Here is a 20,913-nt window from a genome sequence, read left to right on the forward strand (position 1 = left end):
ATTACGCCTCATCGTTCTGCCACCGCTCCCGCATTTCCGGTGTTATCTGGGTTATTGACTTGTGTCAATGTGTGTACACGCCTGGGGATTAGCCCACTGGGGGGAAATTGACTTCACTCGGGACTTAAAGCTTCTGTTTTTTTTTTTTTGTTATCATTCTCTTCCTTCAGGGTGACGACTGGCTGCTGCCTTCGCCTCTGCTGAGTTTGCGAGGAGTGAGGGCCTCGGATGCCGGGGTGTACGCCTGCAAGGCCGAGCATCCCTCCGTGCCGCACAGACGCTCGCACAACGTCACCGTCGTCGTCTTGCCTGGTAAGATCGTCTCATTTTGAGGTTGGATTTTCAAACCCCGTTTCTATATGAGTTGGGAAATTGTGTCCGATGTAAATATAAACAATGATTTGCAAATCATTTCCAACCCATATTCAGTTGAATATGCTACAAAGACAACATATTTGATGTTCAAACTCATAAACTTGCAAATAATAATTAACTTAGAATTTCATGGCTGCAACACGTGACAAAGTAGTTGGGAAAGGGCATGTTCACCACTGTGTTACATCACCTTTTCTTCGAAAAACACTCAATAAACGTTTGGGAATTGAGGAAACTAATTGTAGAAGCTTTGAAAGTGGAATTCTTTCCCATTCTTGTTTTATGTAGAGCTTCAGTCCTTCAACAGTCCGGGGTCTCCGCTGTCCTATTTTACGCTTCATAATGCACCACACATTTTCCATGGGAGACAGGTCTGGACTGCAGGCGGGCCAGGAAAGTACCCGCACTCTTTTTTTACTAAGCCACGCAGTTGTAACACTTGTCTTGCTGAAATAAGCAGGGGCGTCCATTATAACGTGGCTTGGATGACAACATATGTTGTTCTAAAACCTGTATGGACCATTTAGCATTAATGGTGCCTTCACAATTAGGAACACGAGTAATACAAAAGTTTTTGACAATTTTCCCAATTTCACGAGATTCTGATTTTGCATTTTTTTTTTGTTAGCTTCTTTTTTGTTGACTTTTTTTTTTCATGCGATGCTAATACTCACGCTGAGTGCTAATTTCATTACAACATTCCGGCTAATCCAATTAGGAACACCAGGTTTTTTAGCAATTTTCCTAATTTTATGAGATTCTGACAATGCATTCTTTGTTAGCTACAACTATAATCATAAAACCTCGTTAATAAATATGTGTTTGAAGTATTTTACTCATGATGACCAACGTGTGTGGCTACCATTCGTCCAGGGTTGCGGACAAACCATCTCAGAACCACTGCTCTACATGACCTTGGATCCATTTTTTTGAAGAACGTCAAGAATGATAATAAAACCTGAAAGTAGTCCGAGAGTCTTCAAATAGGAACTCCTCGCTGTCTCGCCGGACAAACGGTTTGCATTTGTCCCACCCGGCAAACTGTGTAATTTTTCACGCGATGCTAATACTCACGTGGAGTACTAATTTCATTACAACATTCCGATTAATCCAATTAGGAACACGAGTAATATGGAAGTTTTTGACAGTTTTCCCAATTTCACGAGATTCTGATTTTGCGTTTTTTTTGTTAGCTTATTTTTCACACAATGCTAATACTCACGTGGCGTGCTAATTTTATTACAACATTCCAGCTAATCCAATTGGGAACGCGAGCAAAACGGAAGTTTTCCACAATTTTCCTAATTTCACGAGATTCTGATTTTGCATTTTTTTTTGTTAGCTTCTTTTTTGTTGACTTTTTTTTCATGCGATGCTAATACTCACGCAGAGTACTAATTTCATTATAACATTCCGGCTAATCCAATTAGGAACACCAGCAATACGGAAGTTTTTGACAATTTTCTTAATTTCACGAGATTCCGATTTTGCTTTTTTTTGTTAGCTTCTTTTTGTTAGCTTTTTTTCATGCGATGCTAATACTCACGCAGAGTACTAATTTCATTGCAACATTCCAGCTAATCCAATTAGGAACACCAGCAATACGGAGGTTTTTTAGCAATTTTCCTAATTTTATGAGATTCTGAATATGCATTCTTTGTTAGCTACAACTATAATCATAAAACCTCGTTAATAAATATGTGTTTGAAGTATTTTACTCATGACGACCAACGTGTGTGGCTACCATTCGTCCAGGGTTGCGGACAAACCATCTCAGAACCACTGCTCTACATGACCTTGGATCCATTTTTTCGAAGAACGTCAAGAATGATAATAAAACCTGAAAGTAGTCCGAGAGTCTTCAAATAGGAACTCCTCGCTGTCTCGCCGGACAAACGGTTTGCATTTGTCCCACCCGGCAAACTGTGTAATTTTTCACGCGATGCTAATACTCACGTGGAGTACTGATTTCATTACAACATTCCGGTTAATCCAATTAGGAACACGAGTAATATGGAAGTTTTTGACAGTTTTCCCAATTTCACGAGATTCTGATTTTGCGTTTTTTTTGTTAGCTTATTTTTCACACAATGCTAATACTCACGTGGCGTGCTAATTTTATTACAACATTCCAGCTAATCCAATTGGGAACGCGAGCAAAACGGAAGTTTTCCACAATTTTCCTAATTTCACGAGATTCTGATTTTGCATTTTTTTTTGTTAGCTTCTTTTTTGTTGACTTTTTTTTCATGCGATGCTAATACTCACGCAGAGTACTAATTTCATTATAACATTCCGGCTAATCCAATTAGGAACACCAGCAATACGGAAGTTTTTGACAATTTTCCTAATTTCACGAGATTCCGATTTTGGTTTTTTTTGTTAGCTTCTTTTTGTTAGCTTTTTTTCATGCAATGCTAATACTCACGCAGAGTACTGATTTCATTGCAACATTCCAGCTAATCCAATTAGGAACACCAGTAATACGGAGGTTTTTTAGCAATTTTACTAATTTTATGAGATTCTGAATATGTATTCTTTGTTAGCTACAACTATAATCATAAAACCTCGTTAATAAATATGTGTTTGAAGTATTTTACTCATGACGACCAACGTGTGTGGCTACCATTCGTCCAGGGTTGCAGACAAACCATCTCAGAACCACTGCTCTACATGACCTTGGATCCGTTTTTTCGAAGAACGTCAAGAATGATAATAAAACCTGAAAGTAGTCCGAGAGTCTTCAAATAGGAGCTCCGGACTAACGGTCTTATTTTTCACGCGATGCTATTACTCACGCGGAGTGCTAATTTCATTACAGCATTGCGGCTAATGCAATTAGGCATCATCTTCATCAGTGACCTCTGAGAAGACTGCAGCGTTGGAGCGCCTCACCCCCGTTTAAAACGCCCCCCTCTGGAAGCTCCACGACGCCACCGTACGTTATTTATTATGGGGAGGATCGTACCGCTGCGGCAGTTGACTGCCGGGTCGCAGACGTGCCAAAGCGTCTTTGCCTTCTTTCCCCTGGAGCGCATCTACTATTTAAACCAGAAACTCATTCCGGGGGACGACGCTAGTAATGACTCCTCATCCTTGAAGGGCTCTCCAAAGTCCCATGTTGTCACTTCTGCTGTGAAATTGCGGGAAAAAATAACTCAGCTTTCGACACAAAGGAATTGTCCACGTGTGCAAACAAAGTGCTTGGGAGAAGATAAGCGTTTAAATGTCAGGCAAACTTCCAGAACGTGGTCTTCAAATGTTCTAAATGTTCCACTTTGTTTTCATTGCGGGCCACATCGCAGTTAAGGCTGCCTTCAGAGGGAACATCAGAAGAAGGCATAGAAACTATGAATGAACACATGTGGAGTTATGTACTCAACACAAATAAGGGGAAATAACTAAAAAACAGGTTTTATATTCTAGTTTCTTCAAAATAGCCACCCTTTGTTAGGATTACTGCTCTGCACACCTTTGGCATTCTCTCGATGAGCTTCAAGAGGTAGTCACCCAAAATGGTTTTCACTTCACAGATGTGCTTGAAGCCCATCGAGAGAAAATCCTGGGATTTTTTTTTTAGAACTTGGAAATAGTGTAGTTTGAATTTCCAGGATGGTGGAATGTGTTGAAGGTGGGATAGTTTGTTTGAATAGGCTGAAAAATGTGGAAAATATGTAAGTTTGAGAAATGACCAATTCATTTTGAGTGGGAGAAATGTCCCAGAAAACCTGGGATTTTTTGGAATTTGTCAAGAGAAAGCCCACAATTCTCGAATAAGCTGAACAGTTGGAAGTAGGAAAGGTTTGAATTGGATGAAAAATGACTGCTTTGCACACTCTTGGCATTTTCTCGATGAGCTTCAAGAGGTAGTCACCTGAAATGGTTTTCACTTCACAGATGTGCTTGAAGCTCATCGAGAGAAAATCCTGGAATTTTTTTTAACTTGGAAATAGGGTGGTTTGGATTTCCAGGATGGTGGAATGTGTTGAAGGTGGAATGGTTTGAATAGGCAGAAAAATGTGGAAAGTATGTTAGTTTGAGAAATGACCAATTAATTTTGAGTGGGAGAAATGTCCTGGGAAATCCGGGAATTTTTGGAATTTGTCATGAAAAAGCCTGTGATTCCCGAATAGGCTGAACAGTTGGAAGTTGGAACGGTTTGAATTGGATGAAAAATGACTGCATTGCACACTCTTGGCATTTTCTCGATGAGCTTCAAGAGGTAGTCACCTGAAATAGTTTTGAATTCACAGATGTGCTTGAAGCTCATCGAGAGAAAATCATGGAATTTTTTTGAACTTGGAAATAGGGTAGTTTGGATTGCCAGGATGGTGGAATGTGTTGAAGGTGGATTAGTTTGTTTGAATAGGCTGAAAAATGTGGAAAATATGTAAGTTAGAGAAATGACCAATTCATTTTGAGTGGGAGAAATGTCCCAGAAAACCTGGGATTTTTGGGAATTTGTCAAGAGAAAGCCCACAATTCTCGAATAAGCTGAACAGTTGGAAGTAGGAAAGGTTTGAATTGGCTGAAACATGACTGCTTTGCGCACTCTTGGCATTCTCTCGATGAGCTTCAAGAGGTAGTCACCTGAAATGGTTTTCACTTCACAGATGTGCTTGAAGCTCATCGAGAGAAAATCATGGAATTTTTTTGAACTTGGAAATAGGGTAGTTTGAATTTCCAGGATGGTGGAATGTGTTGAAGGTGGATTAGTTTGTTTGAATAGGCAGAAAAATGTGGAAAATATGTAAGTTTGAGAAATGACCAATTCATTTTGAGTGGGAGAAATGTCCCAGAAAACCTGGAATTCTGGGATTTTTTGGAATTTGTCAAGAGAAAGCCCACGGTTCTCGAATAAGCTGAACAGTTGGAAGTAGGGAAGGTTTGAATTGGATGAAAAATGACTGCTTTGCACACTCTTGGCATTCTCTCGATGAGCTTCAAGAGGTAGTCACCTGAAATGGTTTTGAATTCACAGGTGCGCAAGAAGCTCATCGAGAGAAAATCCTGGAATTTTTTTTAGAACTTGGAAAAGGGGTAGTTTGAATTTCCAGGACGGTGGAATGTGTTGAAGGTGGAATGGTTTGAATTGGTTGAAAAATGTGGAAATGGTGAAAGTTTTTAAAAATGGCCAAATTATTTTGAATGAGAAAAATGTCTCGGAAAACCTGGAATTCTGGGAAATCCGGGAATTTTTGGAATTTGTCATGAAAAAGCCAGCGATTCCAAAATAGGCTGAACAGTTAAAAGTTGGAACAGTTTGAATCGGCTGAAACACGACTGCTATGCACACTCTTGGCATTCTCTCGATGAGCTTCAAGAGGTAGTCACCCGAAATGGTTTTGAATTCACAGATGTGCTTGAAGCCCATCGAGAGAAAACCCTGGGATTTTTTTTAGAACTCGGAAATAGTGTAGTTTGAATTGCCAGGATGATGGAATGTGTTGAAGGTGGAATAGTTTGTTTGAATAGGCATAAAAATGTGGAAAATATGTTAGTTTGAGAAATGACCAATTCATTTTGAGTGGGAGAAATGTCCCGGAAAACCTGGAATTCTGGGAAGTTTTGGAATTTGTCAAGAGAAAGCCCACGATTCTCGAATAAGCTGAACAGTTGGAAGTAGGAAAGGTTTGAATTGGATGAAAAATGACTGCTTTGCACACTTTTGGCATTTTCTCGATGAGCTTCAAGAGGTAGTCACCTGAAATGGTTTTGAATTCACAGATGTGCTTGAAGCTCATCGAGAGAAAATCCTGTAATTTTTTTGAACTTGGAAATAGGGTAGTTTGGATTGCCAGGATGGTGGAATGTGTTGAAGGTGGATTAGTTTGTTTGAATAGGCTGAAAAATGTGGAAAATATGTAAGTTAGAGAAATGACCAATTCATTTTGAGTGGGAGAAATGTCCCAGAAAACCTGGGATTTTTTGGAATTTGTCAAGAGAAAGCCCACAATTCTCGAATAAGCTGAACAGTTGGAAGTAGGAAAGGTTTGAATTGGATGAAAAATGACTGCATTGCACACTCTTGGCATTTTCTCGATGAGCTTCAAGAGGTAGTCACCTGAAATAGTTTTGAATTCACAGATGTGCTTGAAGCTCATCGAGAGAAAATCATGGAATTTTTTTGAACTTGGAAATAGGGTAGTTTGGATTGCCAGGATGGTGGAATGTGTTGAAGGTGGATTAGTTTGTTTGAATAGGCTGAAAAATGTGGAAAATATGTAAGTTTGAGAAATGACCAATTCATTTTGAGTGGGAGAAATGTCCCAGAAAACCTGGGATTTTTTGGAATTTGTCAAGAGAAAGCCCACGATTCTCGAATAAGCTGAACAGTTGGAAGTAGGGAAGGTTTGAATTGGATGAAAAATGACTGCTTTGCACACTCTTGGCATTCTCTCGATGAGCTTCAAGAGGTAGTCACCTGAAATAGTTTTGAATTCACAGGTGCGCAAGAAGCTCATCGAGAGAAAATCCTGGAATTTTTTTCTAACTTGGAAATAGTGTAGTTTGGATTTCCAGGATGGTGGAACGTGTTGAAGGTGTAATGGTTTGAATAGGCTGAAAAATGTGGAAAATATGTAAGTTTGAGAAATGACCAATTCATTTTGAGTGGGAGAAATGTCCCGGAAAACCTGGAATTCTGGGAAGTTTTGGAATTTGTCAAGAAAAAGCCCGCAATTCCCAAATAGGCTGAACAGTTTAAAGTTGGAACAGTTTGAATCGGCTGAAACATGACTGCTTTGCACACTCTTGGCATTCTCTCGATGAGCTTCAAGAGGTAGTCACCTGAAATGGTTTTCACTGCACAGATGCGCTTGAAGCTCATCGAGAGAAAATCCTGGAATTTTTTTTTAGAACTTGGAAAAGGGATAGTTTGAATTTTCAGGATGGTGGAATGTGTTGAAAGTCGAATGGTTTGAATTGGTTGAAAAATGTGGAAATGGTGGAAGTTTGAAAAATGGCCAAATCATTTTGAATGGAAAAATGTCCCGGAAAACCTGGAATTCTGGGTATACAGGTAATTTTTGGAATTTTTCAGGGGAAAGTCCGCGATTCCCGAACAGGCTGAACAGTTGGAAGTAGAAATGGTTTGAACTGGATGAAAAATGACTACTTTGCACACTCTTGGCATTCTCTCGATGAGCTACAAGAGGTAGTCACCTGAAATGGTTTTCACTTCACAGGTGTGCTTGCACCTCATCCAGGGAATGCCAAGAGAGGGCAAAGCAGTAATTAGAGCAAGCAGTACCTATTTTGAAGAAATTCGAATACAAAACATGTTTTCAGTTATTTCCCCTTTTTTTTGTTAAGTACTGAACCCCACTAGTGTTCATTCATAGTTGTCATGCCTCCAGTGACAATCTACAATGCAAATAGTTATGAAAATAAAGAAAACCCATTGAATGAGAAGGTGTTTCAAACCTTTGGCCTGTACTGTACACTGACAAAAAAAATCAGTAGATTTTACACACAAAAAAAAAATGGCAACTTGTTCAGCAGAACTTTACTGTAATAGGGACAAGCGGTAGGAAATGGGTGGATGGATGGATGGATGGATATACATAACACATTATGGGGTATCAGGGGAACTTAAAACATTTTTAACGAGAAGGGGCCCTTTAAGTCCCGCCTTTGCTCAGGAAAATACCTTTTTAAGCAACTTTTCCCAAATTTGACACTCATGTGCTTGCCGGTCCCCTAAATGTCTGAACCACATTTTGTGGTGATTTGGCTAAACACACCGAAGTTACAGCCAGCGCTTTGAAGACATTTTTGTGAGAAATTTCAAGTCAATTTGATTTATTGGGGTCCAAATTTTGGAGATCTTCTCAACGACATTATTATAATATAATTATTAGTCCAGAGCAACCTCGTTGTTTAATGGATTTTTATGCATCAAGTCCCGCCTTTGCTCTACAAATACCTTTTTAAGCAACTTTTCCCAAATTTGACACACATGTGCTTGCCGGTCCTCTAAATGTCTGAACCACATTTTGTGGTGATTTGGCTAAACACACCGAAGTTACAGGCAGCGTTTTGAAGAAATGTTTGTGAGAAATTTCAAGTCAATCTGATTTATTGGGGTCAAAATTTTGTGGTATTTTCAGCAATATTATTATAACATAACTATTAGTCCAGAGCAACCTCGTTGCTTAATGGATTTTTATGCATCAAGTCCCACCTTTGCTCTACAAATACCTTTTTAAGCAACTTTTCTCAAATTCGACACACATGTGCTTGCCGGTCCCCTAAATGTCTGAACAACATTTTGTGGTGATTTGGCTAAACACACCGAAGTTAAAGCCAGCGCTTTGAAGACGTTTTTGTGAGAAATTTCAAGTCAATTTGGTTTATTGGGGTCCAAATTTTGGAGATCTTCTCAACGACATTATTATAATATAGTTATTAGTCCAGAGCAACCTCGTTGTTTAATGGATTTTTATGCATCAAGTCCCGCCTTTGCTCTACAAATACCTTTTTAAGCAACTTTTCCCAAATTTGACACACATGTGCTTGCCGGTCCTCTAAATGTCTGAACCACATTTTGTGGTGATTTGGCTAAACACACCGAAGTTACAGCCAGCGTTTTGAAGAAATGTTTGTGAGAAATTTCAAGTCAATCTGATTTATTGGGGTCCAAATTTTGTTGTATTTTCTGCAATATTATTATAACATAATTATTAGTCCAGAGCAACCTCGTTGCTTAATGGATTTTTATGCATCAAGTCCCACCTTTGCTCCGGAAAATACCTTTTTAAACAACTTTTCTCAAATTTGACACACATGTGCTTGCCGGTCCCGTAAATGTCTGAACCACATTTTGTGGTGATTTGGCTAAACACACTGAAGTTACAGCCAGCGCTTTGAAGACATTTTTGTGAGAAATTTCAAGTCAATCTGATTTATTGGGGTCAAAATGTTGTGGTATTTTCAGCAATATTATTATAACATAACTATTAGTCCAGAGCAACCTCGTTGCTTAATGGATTTTTATGCATCAAGTCCCGCCTTTGCTCAGGAAAATAAATTTTAAGCAACTTTTCCCAAATTTGACACACATGTGCTTGTCGGTCCCCTAAATGTCTGAACCACATTTTGTGGTGATTTGGCCAAACACACTAAAGTTACAGCCAGCGTTTTGAAGACATTTTTGTGAGAAATTTCAAGTCAATTTGATTTATTAGGGTCCAAATTTTGGGGATCTTCTCAACAACATTATTATAATCTAATTATTAGTCCAGAGCAACCTCGTTGCTTATTGGATTTTTATGCATCAAGTCCCACCTTTGCTCCGGAAAATACCTTTTTAAGCACCTTTTCCCAAATTTGACACACATGTGCTTGCCGGTCCCCTAAATGTCTGAACCACATTTTGCGGTGATTTGGCTAAACACACCGAAGTTACAGCCAGCGTTTTGAAGAAATGTTTGTGAGAAATTTCAAGTCAATCTGATTTATTGGGGTCCAAATGTTGTGGTATTTTCAGCAATGTTATTATAACATAATTATTTGTCCAGAGCAACCTCGTTGCTAAATGGATTTTTATGCATCAAGTCCCACCTTTGCTCTACAAATACCTTTTTAAGCAACTTTTCTCAAATTTGACACACATGTGCTTGCCGGTCCCCTAAATGTCTGAACCACATTTTGTGGTGATTTGGCTAAACACACTGAAGTTACAGCCAGCGTTTTGAAGAAATGTTTGTGAGAAATTTCAAGTCAATCTGATTTATTGGGGTCAAAATGTTGTGGTATTTTCAGCAATATTATTATACCATAATTATTAGTCCAGAGCAACCTCGTTGCTTAATGGATTTTTATGCATCAAGTCCCGCCTTTGCTCTACAAATACCTTTTTTAAGCAACTTTTACCAAATTTGACACACATGTGCTTGCCGGTCCCCTAAATGTCTGAACCACATTTTGTGGTGATTTGGCTAAACACACTAAAGTTACAGCCAGCGCTTTGAAGACATTTTTGTGAGAAATTTCAAGTCAATTCGGTTTATTGGGGTCAAAATTTTGGGGATCTTCTCAACAACATTATTATAATCTAATTATTAGTCGGGAGTAACCTCGTTGCTTATTGGATTTTTATGCATCAAGTCCCACCTTTGCTCCGGAAAATACCTTTTTAAGCAACTTTTCCCAAATTTGACACACATGTGCTTGCCGGTCCCCTAAATGTCTGAACCACATTTTGTGGTGATTTGGCTAAACACACTGAAGTTACAGCCAGCGTTTTGAAGAAATGTTTGTGAGAAATTTCAAGTCAATCTGATTTATTGGGGTCCAAATTTTGTGGTATTTTCAGCAATATTATTATAACATAATTATTAGTCCAGAGCAACCTCGTTCCTTAATGGATTTTTATGCATCAAGTCCCACCTTTGCTCTACAAATACCTTTTTAAGCAACTTTTCTCAAATTTGACACACATGTGCTTGCCGGTCCCCTAAATGTCTGAACCACATTTTGTGGTGATTTGGCTAAACACACTGAAGTTACAGCCAGCGTTTTGAAGACATTTTTGTGAGAAATTTCAAGTCAATCTGATTTATCGGGGTCAAAATGTTGTGGTATTTTCAGCAATATTATTATAACATAACTATTAGTCCAGAGCAACCTCGTTGCTTAATGGATTTTTATGCATAAAGTCCCGCCTTTGCTCTACAAATACTTTTTTTAAGCAACTTTTACCAAATTTGAGACACATGTGCTTGCCGGTCCCCTAAATGTCTGAACCACATTTTGTGGTGATTTGGCTAAACACACTAAAGTTACAGCCAGCGCTTTGAAGACATTTTTGTGAGAAATTTCAAGTCAATTCGGTTTATTGGGGTCAAAATTTGGGGGATCTTCTCAACAACATTATTATAATCTTATTATTAGTCGGGAGTAACCTCGTTGCTTATTGGATTTTTATGCATCAAGTCCCACCTTTGCTCCGGAAAATACCTTTTTAAGCAACTTTTCCCAAATTTGACACACATGTGCTTGCCGGTCCCCTAAATGTCTGAACCACATTTTGTGGTGATTTGGCTAAACACACTGAAGTTACAGCCAGCGTTTTGAAGAAATGTTTGTGAGAAATTTCAAGTCAATCTGATTTATTGGGGTCCAAATTTTGTGGTATTTTCAGCAATATTATTATAACATAATTATTAGTCCAGAGCAACCTCGTTCCTTAATGGATTTTTATGCATCAAGTCCCACCTTTGCTCTACAAATACCTTTTTAAGCAACTTTTCTCAAATTTGACACACATGTGCTTGCCGGTCCCCTAAATGTCTGAACCACATTTTGTGGTGATTTGGCTAAACACACTGAAGTTACAGCCAGCGTTTTGAAGACATTTTTGTGAGAAATTTCAAGTCAATCTGATTTATCGGGGTCAAAATGTTGTGGTATTTTCAGCAATATTATTATAACATAACTATTAGTCCAGAGCAACCTCGTTGCTTAATGGATTTTTATGCATAAAGTCCCGCCTTTGCTCTACAAATACTTTTTTTAAGCAACTTTTACCAAATTTGAGACACATGTGCTTGCCGGTCCCCTAAATGTCTGAACCACATTTTGCGGTGATTTGGCTAAACACACCGAAGTTACAGCCAGCGCTTTGAAGACATTTTTGTGAGAAATTTCAAGTTAATTCGGTTTATTGGGGTCCAAATTTTGGGGATCTTCTCAACAACATTATTATAATCTAATTATTAGTCGGGAGCAACCTCGTTGCTTATTGGATTTTTATGCATCAAGTCCCACCTTTGCTCCGGAAAATACCTTTTTAAGAAACTTTTCCCAAATTTGACACACATGTGCTTGCCGGTCCCCTAAATGTCTGAACCACATTTTGTGGTGATTTGGCTAAACACACCGAAGTTACAGCCAGCGTTTTGAAGAAATGTTTGTGAGAAATTTCAAGTCAATCTGATTTATTGGGGTCCAAATGTTGTGGTATTTTCAGCAATGTTATTATAACATAATTATTAGTCCAGAGCAACCTCGTTGCTTAATGGATTTTTATGCATCAAGTCCCACCTTTGCTCTACAAATACCTTTTTAAGCAACTTTTCTCAAATTTGACACACATGTGCTTGCCGGTCCCCTAAATGTCTGAACCACATTTTGTGGTGATTTGGCTAAACACACTGAAGTTACAGCCAGCGTTTTGAAGACATTTTTGTGAGAAATTTCAAGTCAATCTGATTTATCGGGGTCAAAATGTTGTGGTATTTTCAGCAATATTATTATAACATAACTATTAGTCCAGAGCAACCTCGTTGCTTAATGGATTTTTATGCATAAAGTCCCGCCTTTGCTCTACAAATACTTTTTTTAAGCAACTTTTACCAAATTTGAGACACATGTGCTTGCCGGTCCCCTAAATGTCTGAACCACATTTTGCGGTGATTTGGCTAAACACACCGAAGTTACAGCCAGCGCTTTGAAGACATTTTTGTGAGAAATTTCAAGTTAATTCGGTTTATTGGGGTCCAAATTTTGGGGATCTTCTCAACAACATTATTATAATCTAATTATTAGTCGGGAGCAACCTCGTTGCTTATTGGATTTTTATGCATCAAGTCCCACCTTTGCTCCGGAAAATACCTTTTTAAGAAACTTTTCCCAAATTTGACACACATGTGCTTGCCGGTCCCCTAAATGTCTGAACCACATTTTGTGGTGATTTGGCTAAACACACTGAAGTTACAGCCAGTGCTTTGAAGACATTTTTGTGAGAAATTTCAAGTCAATCTGATTTATTGGGGTCCAAATGTTGTGGTATTTTCAGCAATGTTATTATAACATAATTATTAGTCCAGAGCAACCTCGTTGCTTAATGGATTTTTATGCATCAAGTCCCACCTTTGCTCTACAAATACCTTTTTAAGCAACTTTTCTCAAATTTGACACACATGTGCTTGCCGGTCCCCTAAATGTCTGAACCACATTTTGTGGTGATTTGGCTAAACACACTGAAGTTACAGCCAGTGCTTTGAAGACATTTTTGTGAGAAATTTCAAGTCAATCTGATTTATTGGGGTCAAAATGTTGTGGTATTTTCAGCAATATTATTATAACATAATTATTAGTCCAGAGCAACGTCTTTGTTTAATGGATTTTCATGCATCAAGTCCCACCTTTGCTCCGGAAAATACCTTTTTAAACAACTTTTCCCAAATTTGACACACATGTGCTTGCCGGTCCCCTAAATGTCTGAACCACATTTTGTGGTGATTTGGCTAAACACACCGAAGTTACAGCCAGCGTTTTGAAGAAATGTTTGTGAGAAATTTCAAGTCAATCTCATTTATTGGGGTCCAAATGTTGTGGTATTTTCAGCAATGTTATTATAACATAATTATTAGTCCAGAGCAACCTCGTTGCTAAATGGATTTTTATGCATCAAGTCCCACCTTTGCTCTACAAATACCTTTTTAAGCAACTTTTCTCAAATTTGACACACATGTGCTTGCCGGTCCCCTAAATGTCTGAACCACATTTTGTGGTGATTTGGCTAAACACACTGAAGTTACAGCCAGCGCTTTGAAGACATTTTTGTGAGAAATTTCAAGTCAATTTGATTTATTGGGGTCCAAATTTTGGAGATCTTCTCAACGACATTATTATAATCTAATTATTAGTCGGGAGCAACCTCGTTGCTTAATGGATTTTTATGCATCAAGTCCCGCCTTTGCTCTACAAATACCTTTTTAAGCAACTTTTCTTAAATTTGAGACACATGTGCTTGCCGGTCCCCTAAATGTCTGAACCACATTTTGTGGTGATTTGGCTAAACACACTGAAGTTACAGCCAGCGTTTTGAAGACATTTTTGTGAGAAATTTCAAGTCAATCTGATTTATTGGGGTCCAAATTTTGTTGTATTTTCTGCAATATTATTATAACATAATTATTAGTCCAGAGCAACCTCGTTGCTTAATGGATTTTTATGCATCAAGTCCCACCTTTGCTCTGGAAAATACCTTTTTAAACAACTTTTCCCAAATTTGACACACATGTGCTTGCCGGTCCCCTAAATGTCTGAACCACATTTTGTGGTGATTTGGCTAAACACACCGAAGTTACAGCCAGCACTTTGAAGACATTTTTGTGAGAAATTTCAAGTCAATTTGATTTATTGGGGTCCAAATTTTGGAGATCTTCTCAACAACAATATTATAATCTAATTATTAGTCGGGAGCAACCTCGTTACTCGATGGATTTTTATGCATCAAACGACAACTAGCGGTAGGAAAATGGATGGACGGGAACGGCAAAATGTACGGTTCGTTGGGAAAAGGCACTCAGAGATCCCTGCTTCAACAACAAGAAAAAGTAAAATATACTGTCGAGACGCACGTTTCCCTTCACGCTTGATGCTTGTGTTTCCCAGAGGATGCTCGTTGGTACGAGTCCAACACCGACCACGTTGTCCTGATGGCCTTACTGGTGGCGCTGGTGGTCGTCTCGGCTCCGATTCTCATCTTGACCGAACATTACTGCCGCAGGTATAAGAAGGCCAAGGTCAACAAAGGACCCATGTAAGTTGTACTAGAAATCCTTCTCCTGTCTCCTGCTTTTGCGTCACTCGCGTTTTCCAGATTCCTCCAAAAATCTCAAGTTTATATCTTTTTTTTTTACACATTTTAGGGCCACAAAGTTTAAATGACTTGTGATGCATTAATCATATTGTCTTTGTACTTAAAAAATGTTAAGACAGAAAAACAGTGTGACGAGAAAGCAGGAGACAGGAAAAGTCCTGTCTCCTGCTTTCTCGTCACAGTGTTTTTCCACATTATTCAAAGACATTCTTCTACCGGTATTTTTTTTAAACTAATTTTAGGACACCAAGGTTAAAGAGCATTGTGATGTGTTATTACTGGTGTACAATCCAGCCTGTTTCATGCTTTCTAATCACTGTTTTATTTCTACCTTTACTCAACGTTGCTATATCTTTAATTTAAGTATCATATATTTCTTACCTGTCTTCTGCTTTCTTTTCACTGGGTTTTAAGACATTTTCACGCATTAAGAAAAATGTTAAAGTACTAGTATAATATTACAGTACTGAACCTGTCATTTTTCCACCTTTTCCCCCCAAAAATTCTTCAAAGACAATATATATTGAAAAAATACTACTTTACTATAATTTTTTTACCTCTAAAGGTCGTCATATACATTTTAATTGCCTTTCTTTTGCTTTCTCGACACTGAGGTTTCCCCCGTTTCTAAAGAAACTCTCTTCATTTTGATTAAATATTACTTTATTATAACTCTTACTTCGAAAGATTGCCATCATTTTTTGTTTGCCTGTCTCCTGCTTTCTCGTCACAAGGGCTTCCTACCTTCTTGAAATAAACTCTCTTCAAACACAATTAATTTTAAGTAATTTATTGCTTTTTTCTAACACTTACCTCGGGAGGTTGTCAAATATTTTTATTGCATGTCTCCTGCTTTCTCGTCACTGCGTTTTTCCCACTTGTTTTCGAAAGAAACTCTCTTTAAAGACATATTTTTCTATAACTCTTAAGTTTTTCCACTTAAAAAAAAGAAAGAAAAACTCTCTTCAAAAACAATGTAGTTTGACTTTTTTTCTCTCTAACCTCCAAAGATTGTCATATATCGTTTTTATTGCTTGTTTCCTGCTTTTTCGTCACTATGTTTTTCCACCTCGTACTAAAAAACTTTGTTAAAAGACAATTTATTTTGGTTAAATATTACTTTTTTTCCTCTTACGTCCAAATGATGTTATATATATATTTGTATGGCCTGTCTCCTGCTTTCTCATCGCAGAGTTTACCCACCTTTCTCAAACAAACTCTCTTCAAAAATCTTTATTAGATATCGCCTTACTGTAACTGCCATTTAATTAGGTTGTAGTTATATTTTTTCTTGTCTCTAAGTTTCTCTTCACTTTGTTTTTCCCACCTATTTCAAAGATAGTCTTTAAGGAAATTAATGTCATTTATTACTTTACTGTAGCTTTTAGACATTAGCTTTTCTCCACTTTTTTTCTCTCTTACCTCCAAAAATGGTCACATATTCTTTTTATTGCTTGTTTCCTGCTTTCTCGTCACTGTGTTTTTCCACCTCGTACTAAAAAACTTTGTTAAAAGACAATTTATTTTGGTTAAATATTACTTTTTTTCCTCTTACGTCCAAATGATGTTATATATATATTTGTATGGCCTGTCTCCTGCTTTCTCATCGCAGAGTTTACCCACCTTTCTCAAACAAACTCTCTTCAAAAATCTTTATTAGATATCGCCTTACTGTAACTGCCATTTAATTAGGTTGTATTTATATTTTTTCTTGTCTTTAAGTTTCTCTTCACTTAGTTTTTCCCACCTATTTCAAAGATAGTCTTTAAGGAAATTAATGTCATTTATTACTTTACTGTAGCTTTTAGACATTAGCTTTTCTCCACTTTTTTTCTCTCTTACCACCAAAAATGGTCACATATTCTTTTTATTGCTTATTTCCTGCTTTCTCGTCACTGTGTTTTTCCACCTCGTACTCAAAAAACTTTGTTAAAAGACAATTTATTATGGTTAAATATTACTTTTTTTCCTCTTGTGTCCAAATGGTGTTATATGTATTTGTATGGCCTGTCTCCTGCTTTCTCATCGCAAAGTTTACCCACCTTTCTCAAACAAACTCTCTTCAAAAATCTTTATTACATATCGCTTTACTGTAACTGCCATTTAATTAGGTTGTATTTATATTTTTTCTTGTCTTTAAGTTTCTCTTCACTTAGTTTTTCCCACCTATTTCAAAGATAGTCTTTAAGGAAATTAATGTCATTTATTACTTTACTGTAGCTTTTAGACATTAGCTTTTCTCCACTTTTTTTCTCTCTTACCACCAAAAATGGTCACATATTCTTTTTATTGCTTGTTTCCTGCTTTCTCGTCACTGTGTTTTTCCACCTCGTACTCAAAAAACTTTGTTAAAAGACAATTTATTATGGTTAAATATTACTTTTTTTCCTCTTGTGTCCAAATGGTGTTATATGTATTTGTATGGCCTGTCTCCTGCTTTCTCATCGCAGAGTTTACCCACCTTTCTCAAACAAACTCTCTTCAAAAATCTTTATTACATATCGCCTTACTGTAACTGCCATTTAATTAGGTTGTATTTATATTTTTTCTTGTCTCTAAGTTTCTCTTCACTTAGTTTTTCCCACCTATTTCAAAGATAGTCTTTAAGGAAATTAATGTCATTTATTACTTTACTGTAGCTTTTAGAAATTAGCTTTTCTCCACTTTTTTTCTCTCTTACCTCCAAAAATGGTCACATATTCTTTTTATTGCTTGTTTCCTGCTTTCTCATCACTGTGTTTTTCCACCTCGTACTAAAAAACTTTGTTAAAAGACAATTTATTATGGTTAAATATTACTTTTTTTCCTCTTACGTCCAAATGGTGTTATATATATTTGTATGGCCTGTCTCCTGCTTTCTCATCGCAGAGTTTACCCACCTTTCTCAAACAAACTCTCTTCAAAAATCTTGATTAGATATCGCTTTACTGTAACTGCCATTTAATTAGGTTGTATTCATATTTTTTCCTGTCTCTAAGTTTCTCTTCACTTAGTTTTTCACTGTCTTTTTCCACCTCGTACTAAAAAACTTTGTTAAAAGACAATATTATTTGGTTAAATATGACTTTTTTTCCTCCTACGTCCAAATGTTGTCATATTTTTATGGCCTGTCTCCTGCTTTCTCGTCACAGAGTTTACCCACATTTCTCAAACTCTCTTTAAAAATAGTTTTGATTAGATATTGCTTTACTGTTACTGCCACTTAGGTAGGTTGTAGTTGTAAATATTTTTCCCTGTCTCCAGGTTTCTCTTCACTTTTTCCACCACTCTTTAAGGACATTACAATTTGATTTAACATTACTTTACTGTAGCTCTTAGAAAGTAGTTTTTTTTTCTCCCTGTCTCCTGTTTTCTTGCCTTTAGGGTTTTTCTACCTTCCCCCCGCCCCAAATAAACCGACCATTTCAGTTCTGTTAGCCTCATAATCGCACTGACCTCTCTTTTTCCTCCCTCTTCGCAGTGATGACCACTCACAGATCTCGCCCATGTATGAAATGGCTTGTCTGCAGCAAAACAGTGAGGAGAACTCCCTTCTAAACCAAAACGTGTGACGGCGCTGCCAATGGAATGGAAAAGGATTGGCAAAAAGATGGAGTGTGCGGCCAGAGAGTGAGCGATGGTGTACTTGGGCACAGGGTGATGATGAGCAGCTGGAGAGCGAGGCTAAAGGGAGAGCAGAAATACTACAAAAAAAAAAAGAAAAGAAAAGCAATGCTCTGCATTGCCACTTTAGACTATTTAGCGTTTAATGCTGCATCTACTTGACTGTCAATGCTCACTCAAACCCGCTTGGGCTGATTATGTTGTGTGTGCACTTTGAGAAGCCTTCTATTTCTTTGCTGAGCCAGCATCTGTGGCCTAGAGTAGGTTGTGAGTTCAAACCCGGGCCGAGTCATACCAAAGACTATAAAAAAAAAATGGGAGCCATTACCTCCTTGCTTGGCACTCAGCTTAAAGGGTTGGAATTGGGGGTTAAAATCACCAAAAATATGATTCCCGGGCGTGGCCGCTGCTGCTGCTCACCGCTCTCCTCACCTCCCTGCGGGGGAACAAGGGAATGGGTCAAATGCAGGCAGATTTCAACCACACCTAGTGTGTGTGGTACTTTAAGGAACTTCATAAGCTGTTGACTCCAAGTTGTCTTCATGCAGTTTCAGCTTGAGGCTATTTTGAAGGCATCGACCGTACGATTAACCCCAACTTTTGACTTGGACTACTTGTATTGTACATTACATTACATACTGTATATCGGTTTGAAAATAGCAGACGGATGGATTTTAATGATTCATCACTGAAACGTTGTCATCAGTAACCACATTTCATGTTTTCAAGTGTAAATTTCCCAAATCCGATGTTTTTAATTGTTTTGTATGTTAATGAGTTCTTCATTTGCTGCTTCATTTGTGACGTTTATTCATCTATAAAGTTGTAACAGAAACTGGACTTTGTATTTTTTTGCCTCACTCGTTTCCAAGGGTTGGAATTGGGGGTTAAATCACCATAAATGATTCCCGGGCGGGGCACCGCTGCTGCCCACTGCTCCCCTCACTTCCCAGGGGGTGATCAAGGGGATGGGTCGAATGCAGAGAACAAATTTCACCACACTTAGTGTGTTTGTGACAGTCATTGGTACTTTAACTGAACTTCACTGAGCTAAACAAAACATTGAATATTTTGAATCTTACTCCATATTGTCGGGCTTGTTACTCACAGTTTGGTTATTCTTGGGTGTTTATTTCCTTTCAGCGCTCTTATTTTGGTGTCATTTCCTTTCATGTCTCCCTGCGTGCTCGTTTCCCTCACCTGTTCCTGATTGGCAGCCTGGCACACCTGGTTGCAGTTGCCAATCGGACTACTATTTATGCCTGCCTCGCCCTCCAGTCAGGGCTCAATGATTGTATCCTGTCATTCTGTTTCCTAGTTCCCATTTTCCCTGCATGTGCACTTAACAAATGGACTAATAGTGTTGTTTTTTACATTAAAGTCATGTTTTCCTGCCCTGACCTACTCAGTGGACTAGTGGTTAGAGTGTCCGCCCTGAGATGGGTAGATTGTGAGTTCAAACCTCAGCCGAGTCATACCAAAGACTATGAAAAATGGGACCCATTACCTCCCTGCTTTGCACTCTGCATCAAGGGTTGGAATTGGGGGTTAAGTCAGCAAAGATGATTCCCGGGCCCGGCACCACTGCTGCTCACTGCTCCCCTCACCTTCCAGGGGGTGAACAAGGGTGATGGGTCAAATGCAGAGGACACATTTCACCACACCTAGTATGTGTGTGACAATCATTGGTACTTTAACTAAACTTAGTTAAGGTCATCTGTGCGACAGGGGAATCAAGCCCAGCTCTCAGCTCTACCATTGATGCCACCTCAGACGCCTCCCGCCTGGCTACTCTGGCTCCTCCCACGATGACATGGTCTTCAGCAGTTATTTACTCTGGGACCCCATTTTGAAGATTCCTAGCCCCAACACTGTAATATGACCCCTTTTAACGCGCCTTATAGTCCGGAAAAAACTGTATATTTGCCGGGGTAAAATTATGAATGATTTATTATTGGTGAGCTTCAAAATAATGCACTTTCCGGTACATTTTCTTCAATTTTGATTCGCCGAAAGTTTTATTGATCACAAATACTGCATTGGTTTTCTTTTGTTATTTTTTTCAAATAAATTAACGTTCATGACAACCCTTTTCCAAAACACGATATAAAATGTGAGATATAACAGGATAATGCATACATTTATCATTTGTTTACAAAACGCTTACAAAAAAGTGGGACCCCAGATATTTACTGTGGGACCCCATTTTGAAGATTCCTAGCCCAAACACTGTAGTATGACCCCTTTAAGGCACCTTATAATCCGGTGCGCCCTATGGTCCGGAAAATATGGTAATGCATACATTTATAATTTATTTTCAA

At 38.2% G+C, this 20,913-nt stretch overlaps 1 protein-coding gene across 1 annotated transcript in view; it reads left to right on the top strand.

The window, feature by feature from the left end:
* si:ch211-79k12.1 (uncharacterized protein LOC568891 homolog) overlaps positions 1-19,427 on the top strand; it is a 70,349-nt gene extending 50,922 nt beyond the window's left edge. The window contains exons 6-8 of the mRNA XM_061915012.1: positions 171-312; positions 14,782-14,929; positions 18,450-19,427. Coding sequence (XP_061770996.1) covers positions 171-312; positions 14,782-14,929; positions 18,450-18,540 — 381 coding nt within the window. The 3' untranslated portion in view covers positions 18,541-19,427. The remainder of the gene's footprint in view (positions 1-170; positions 313-14,781; positions 14,930-18,449) is intronic.
* The last annotated feature ends 1,486 nt before the right edge of the window (positions 19,428-20,913 follow it).

This window comes from Nerophis ophidion, linkage group LG11, assembly GCF_033978795.1.
Source record: "Nerophis ophidion isolate RoL-2023_Sa linkage group LG11, RoL_Noph_v1.0, whole genome shotgun sequence".
NCBI classification, from domain to species: Eukaryota; Metazoa; Chordata; class Actinopteri; order Syngnathiformes; family Syngnathidae; genus Nerophis; species Nerophis ophidion.